This window comes from Stylophora pistillata, chromosome 4, assembly GCF_964205215.1.
Source record: "Stylophora pistillata chromosome 4, jaStyPist1.2, whole genome shotgun sequence".
NCBI lineage: Eukaryota > Metazoa > Cnidaria > Anthozoa > Scleractinia > Pocilloporidae > Stylophora > Stylophora pistillata.
Genome location: NC_142522.1, coordinates 15,951,519 through 15,958,229, shown reverse-complemented (window position 1 = coordinate 15,958,229; position 6,711 = coordinate 15,951,519). Strand labels below are relative to the sequence as shown.

The window sequence follows — 6,711 nt, the reverse complement described above, 5'->3', positions numbered from 1 at the left end:
TCATCTTTCAAACCGGCAGTCTAAATCTCACAGGGATCAACGAACGATTTTCATTAAACTAATTTATTCATGTTTTTCTCGTTGCTATGTTCCCACCAATCACGTAGCTCCATTTTCTGCCTTTAAAAGCAAACACAACCCACAATTCCTCTATTCGCTCCGACGAAGGGCTAACCCTCGAAACGTCAGCTTTTATAATCGTAACGGTGGCCAATTTACCATTTCAACTTTGTTGATATATTGAAATTATTTTGTTACCCCCACCGACACAGCCCCAAACAGTTTCTTTAGAAACTATCAGCCTTTATGCAAATACTTTAGTATATATTAGATGGCATTCCACATAAAAAGTTCACTGTCTGTTTTTTTTTTTTTGCTGTTTTCTTGTCTTTTGACAATGGGAGAAAAGCTTACTGCTTTGCCTATGTTCAGTTCTTTGTGGTAGAATTTGAAACTTCATGTATTAAGTAGGGCCCACTTGTGGCCCTCTTTGCCTAGTACTGTGTGAGGGTACATTTGTTTATTCTAGGAAGAAAAATAATCTTACTAGTGAGTACATTTGAATTTAACATGTAGTTTCCATACTTTGCCTCCTCAATTGCTTCCAGTCTGAGTTTTTCCTGGAATTTATGCCTTTCATCTATTGTCTTTTGGGATCTAGATGCAACTGGTGCTGACTGTAAAAATTAAAAATATTTTATAAGCAACATCATGATAAAAGTCCGCTGTAAGTGATTGGCAGAAAACACTGGGCAGACATAACATTTGCATATAATGCTGAGAAAAGTACAAATTAAAGTACATGAAAGTGACTTACTGCAGCTGGCAAGTTGCAAGCAATTGGTTCCTGATTGTTAATCTGTGTGTTACCCTGGAGAACTTTAGCTCCTGAAAACCTGAGTGGTGCCTTTGCTTTATCAGGGTTCTGGTTTATCCTAAGGTGTTGACAAAAAGCTATTAAAAAATGTACTTTGTTTTCAGAAATTCTCAAATAGTTTTCTTTTCAGACTGTCTGTTATACATTGCATACCCTTCTTTGACTTGTTTTACTGAACATTTACATACCAAGTTAATTAGCTCATACCATTCTATAGCAAGCTGAATTCCAATGTTTTTGGTTGCAATTAGAGCTGTTTCTGCCATGGCAATATCATAACCTGCAGGTAAAAGCAATAAAACTTCATAAAAATTACATTCATGGACATCACTGTTGTTTTTATTTGTGAAAGCAGAAAGCCCTCTCCAATCTCCTTATTTGCTTAGTAATCCCTTTTATGCAGGTACTTATATATATCAGTGTTATTTGTCAAAACTTTTACCAGCCTTGTAGCCTGATGACCATATCCAAGTGGCACATAAATGTTAATTACAGTACTTTCCTGAAGTTGTTGGCCTTTTCTAGTCAGGTTCAGTTATTGAACCTGACTGTACTGTACAAGTGTATCAACAAAAAGTGTTTTGGATAAGTTCAGAAACAAGAAACCACTTTGATCTCACAATGCCTTCATAGTTTCAGATTTATCTTGAATTTTCAATTCTTCAAAAGAGCCAAATTCTTTGAATGCATAATGAAATAATACTTGTGATAGTCAACTGAGGAGTGGACTATTGAAGCTGATAATGAAGTCAATATTTGAGAAATCAACTTCAAATTTTATTTTACCAAAGGATTTCTTGACCAGGCCTTACTGTGAGAAAAAAATGGTACAATAGAACCCCACTCCCCACTTACTCAAACAAAATCTGGTTTCCTTAGATCTGACCCCATTTTTCCAGTCATTAACTATCAGCTAACTCAAACTCCCTGTGAATTTGAATTAATGTTGCTTTCCCTTTGCTCAAATTTACCTTGATAACTCAAACTTTAACATAATAAAAAGTGAGTTGATAAACTTCAAATTGTTAGAACATACATTTTTGTAGCTGCTTGATACAGTCCAATACTTAAGCCCAAACTAAATGCTCTAACAAAGCTACACGACACAGACTAAATGTAAGAAAATGACTGTTGATTGACAAGAATGGTGAAAACATGATTCCTTATTGATAATTAACAGGTAATTTAAATTCAACACCAATCCTGTTAACTCAAATCAAACCCCCACTAACCACAAACCAATTTCCATTTCCCTTGGGAGTTTGAGTTAGTGAGGTTTCGACTGTATTCATTCAGCAGTGAGAGTACAATATCCAGCACTTCGAAAAGCTATTGCATGATTACCCATTTCTTTCATGTAGGACAGCAAGGTGAGATCTGCCTTGACATCTTGATCAAACAAGCTTGAGTCTGGTAAATTAAGTGACATTAGTAATCAAAATAAGTTAAATATCTATCACAGTATTGACAGTTGGAACTATAAGTTAGGCTTTTTTGTATTGATGCATGTCATTACCCTATTTGACTTCATGACCCCATAGGGGTAGGAACAAAACTGTTTCAATAAGAACTGATATAATACTCGTCTGGTAAGAGCACAATTTGTGTAGACTGTCAGTAGTAGCAGAGTTGTCCAAAGGCACTACTAATCATTCTCTTGTGACTTAAATAACCAATAGTTCATATTCAGTGCATATTTACTTACCTTTCTGTTTATTAAGCTTGAGCACACTGCTGGGTTGAGATACAGATGAGGGATTACCAGTAACAGGGAGTGCTTGGCTTGATGGTGAGGTACCAAGAGCTTCATCAATTAACAGTTTGGCCCCATCCAGTTTTACAGAAGAGGGTAGAAACAGAAAATCTCCCTCCTAGAGAGACATTATAGCACAAAAATATCTTACTTTGGTATATAGTTGCAAAGCAAAGGGCCTATCAACATCCAGGTTTCAACAAAGTTTTTTACACCCCAAACTGAATGTCTGCCAGTGATGGAAAAGACCATTAAAATACTAAAGGGACAATACAAACCTTACAAAATGAAATATTAACAGATGGCAGTAAGAGCTAGTTGCTGTGCCTTGTGAAGCTTTTATTTAAACTCTTGTATCAACTGCTTGACATCAAAATTTACTCTCTGTCTGATAGCTACACTAGAAGCTAATTAAATAGATGAAGTCTCATAAAATTAATTTAAATGAGGGCATGGTTCCTGGTTTTGTAACCTTGATTCATAGGAGAAGTATGCTTCAGAAAACAGGTATGTAACCTTTATTTCCCCAAAAGAAAGTGTTCATGAGATTGTTAAAATGAGTCTGTTTTTTGAGATTTTAAATAGTTTCCTTAACTTTGAAGATTGTCTATAAGTGCACCAATTATAAGACTATAAATATGCTGCCACAGTCAATATTGCTGAGCTACCTGACTGCTTCCCTTTGGGGAACATGTCTAACAGTCTTTTTTTTTGGTCCAACTCTTTACAGCAGTGTTTGATCAATGAAATAAAAAAGCATTCAAAAGTCAAATTGTGACTAATTTATTGGTATTTTTTCTTTTAAAAAAACAGCACCTGTTGCCAAATTTAAGCACATATGAATATGACGCTTGAAAAAGTTACGTTACTTTTCGGAAGTACATGTAAACAATTTAGCTGGGTTGATTTGCTAGTACTTTACTCCATTTTTAATCCTATCTCCTGCAGTCATCCTTTTGATCAATGCAGAAAGAGAATTTATCATCTTTCATTATCGTTATACATGAAAATTTCCCCACGGAACTCAGTTAGAAGACATAGGTGAGCATTAGGTAGTCAAGGTGCAAGCCGGCTCGGTATGTTGATTAAAACAAGTTACAGTATATAGAACTTATAAATTAAAACTAACTGAACCTGTTCAAACCCTGCAAACAGCAAAAACGTCCTGGCTTGTTCCAGTTGCCAGATGGTGGTATTGAACTTAGGGTTACCTGACATTTGACAATAAAACATCACCACACATACTACATGCAAGGGGAACTAACGTAAAATAGGTATAACAAGTCAAATATCGATGGTACTCTGTTCAAATTTGGTGCTTACTAACTTATTCGAATTTTCCTGTATTTCTGATTGCTTGGGTCTTTCACTATGTTGCTCACATAGACTTGCATCAAAGAGAGCGTCTTTTTCACCAAATCTGGTTCGAATACCGATTTTAAGGCCTCCTTCAAATTAGATAAAATATAAAACTCAACACAGGTAGAGGTTACTGAAACATTCGATCAATTCTCATGAACACAATAATAAACCGACTAAAGTTTAAAGAGCTTACCAGAGAAGCCTCCATTGCTGAGCCCGCATCATATAAAAATAGGGACGTCATACTGTTTGGGTCATGCGTGTTAGCTCTCGTGCGGTCATTTATTCAGAAGATCTTCAGTAGATTGCATCTTTTCAGTAGAGTGTTCGATCATCCAGCGAAAAAGTGCGTTTTGTCTTTGTTAATAATGGTATGAATATCGTGCATTCTTGTGCCAGTATTTCTATTTATCTGGCACAAGTTTATCCAGCCGCTAGTCGACAGATGGTATGGAAAACCGAAACTCGAAAGTGGCAAAACCGAGGAGGAACTGACTTCAGACCCTGATGTAAGTAGGAATGCATTTTGACCAAATTAAGCTTATATTGGCCTAAAAAAAGAAAATGACAGCCTTCGCAATTGTCAATTTAGGGGCTTTACAATTGTCTTGTTCAACTCGTCAACTACGCATTGTTCTCCCCCCCCCCCCCCCAACTATTTTATATAATGCTTGTAGAAAAACTACAGTGTAATCATCTTGAGATAAATGTAAACCTACTTGAATAGTTTTTGTCAGGAGACATAAGACATGTGATCGTTCACGCGTTCGATGTTCACCGCAGTGGGATCTATATCATTTATACTGGACTTCTGAATTATTATGGATACCTTTGTTCAATTGTTTTGGTTCAATTGCGCAGATCATTTGTTATTTAATGGGGCCGATTGTGAATAACTCCTGATTTTACATTGAAGGAAGTCATTTTCTCTCTTGGATCATCAAGCTCAACTCAAAAACACCCTTAGTTACTTTAGGTCAAGGAGAAACATAAGTGACATTTGATGCAATAAAGATCTGTATTACTCAGTGTAGTATTTTCTGTCATACCTCACTTATTGTTTTTTTGGTCTTCTGCAAAATTCCCTGGCATAATTATAGTCCCATGTAAGGGTTTTGAAAAGTGGTTCACATTCCCATGGATTCCTGTGTGAGTTAATGCTCTTTTCTTTTAATATTTTCTTAAAATGTTGTATCCCAGAGCAAAGAAATCAGTATTCATCCCCTGTAGTCTCCAATATTACCCCCTAGTTGATCAGAAATTAACCCCACAAGAAGCAGGAAAAATTATTTTTTAAGACTGGATTTATATAAAAAGACTGTGTGGTGTCTGTCTAGTAGAAACATGACTCTAATAGTGTTACATGTTTGATGAAACTGGGTCATGAGAAGACCAGTTTTCCCAAACTTTAAGCAATTCTTCTTCCATTAAAGCACTATTAGAAGAAATGGACGGCAGCAGAGTGAAATGTTATGTTTCTTGTTGAAGGTGTGAGTTGTGTTCCACAAAATGGATGTCAAAGAAACAAAACACTGTCTCACAATATAATTTGGATATATCAACAAAGTTGAAATGGTAAATTGGCCACCATAGCGATTATAAAAGCTGATGTTTCGAGTGTTAGCCTTTCGTCAGAGCGATCGAACTACAAAGGGCTAATGCTCGAAACATCAGCTTTTGTAATCGTTATGGTGGCCAATTTACCATTTCAACTTTGTTGATATATCCAAATTATTTCATTACCCCCACCGACGCAGCCCCAAACAGCTTCTCTAGAAACTATCAGCCTTTATTCAACTGTCTCACAGTTTTCTTTTGTTACAGCCTGAGATAACATTATTTTATCAAAGACCACCCTAATGAGTGCGGGTTATGTACAGAAGTTTAGTCACCACATTTAGAACACTATTTATTTTATGTAGGGCTCGCTTCCCAATGGTGGTGTAAAAGCTGATGTTTCACCTTCTAAAGAAGTGACTGCTGATGGCCGTGTAAAGTCTGAATAGAATCTTACACAATCCAGTTGAACCTACATAAATTTGTCACCTGTCCAGTTGGGACAACTATGTGAAGCAAGGATCATGAAGACTTTTGATAAAATCCTATGTTGTGGGACATTCATAAGTTGGAGGCAATAAAACTTTGCTTTACAAAGAAAACATTGAACATGGAAATTTTTTTCTCGGTAGTTCTCTAGGCCAGTAATGATGTACTATAATGTTTGAATTAACACCAATGCAGTGTACACCATCCTTTATATTTGGTTAAAATCTATAATTATTCAAAATATGAAAATTGTAAACTGTGAATTGAAATAACAATAACATCTGAACTGCACAGAACTGTTAATCATTTACATGAAGCTTTAATTTGATTTCATTATACATTACTGTACTCGGGGTTCTCATTAAGTGCTGGCAGCTGGCTAAAAAACCCGGCTACTTTAAATTTAGAACCACCTACTTTTCGGTGATAAGCTTGCCTCCTTATTTTGTATCTGCACGTTGATTTCAAAGTTAAAAATTGTGTGAACCGAACGAGTAGTACTTGAAAGCCATTTTCAGCAGCAAAACGTTTTACGCAATTCCAATGCGCGCCTCCTACCTTCTGCGAAATTCCGCTGACCGGTGTTTGTTGTCAACAAGTGCAGTGTGGCGTTCGGCGTGTTAGAAGAAGGCATGAATTCTTAGTAAGTAATTAATTATAGAGTACCCATGAG

General features: G+C 36.2%; 2 protein-coding genes and 1 long non-coding RNA gene across 3 annotated transcripts in view; 2 read left to right on the top strand and 1 right to left on the bottom strand.

The window, feature by feature from the left end:
* LOC148732625 (uncharacterized) overlaps nt 1–133 on the top strand; it is a 981-nt gene extending 848 nt beyond the window's left edge. The window contains exon 2 of the mRNA XM_088756165.1: nt 1–133. This exon is cut by the window's left edge and continues 624 nt beyond it. Within this exon, the coding sequence (XP_088612291.1) occupies nt 1–62 (62 nt within the window). The 3' untranslated portion in view covers nt 63–133.
* LOC111321884 (uncharacterized) overlaps nt 1–4,322 on the bottom strand; it is a 12,033-nt gene extending 7,711 nt beyond the window's left edge. Inside the window, exons 1-8 of the mRNA XM_088756191.1 lie at nt 4,186–4,322; nt 3,958–4,078; nt 3,765–3,841; nt 2,583–2,748; nt 2,222–2,287; nt 1,085–1,157; nt 818–935; nt 586–677 (exon numbers count right to left, since the gene is read on the bottom strand). Of these exons, the coding sequence (XP_088612317.1) occupies nt 586–677; nt 818–935; nt 1,085–1,157; nt 2,222–2,287; nt 2,583–2,748; nt 3,765–3,841; nt 3,958–4,078; nt 4,186–4,236 (764 nt within the window). The 5' untranslated portion in view covers nt 4,237–4,322. The remainder of the gene's footprint in view (nt 1–585; nt 678–817; nt 936–1,084; nt 1,158–2,221; nt 2,288–2,582; nt 2,749–3,764; nt 3,842–3,957; nt 4,079–4,185) is intronic.
* On the top strand, nt 4,282–6,348 carry LOC111321900 (uncharacterized). Its single transcript, XR_002694022.2, has 2 exons — nt 4,282–4,501; nt 5,915–6,348. It is a non-coding gene; the product is annotated as an uncharacterized LOC111321900 (long non-coding RNA).
* Nucleotides 6,349–6,711: the final 363 nt, after the last annotated feature.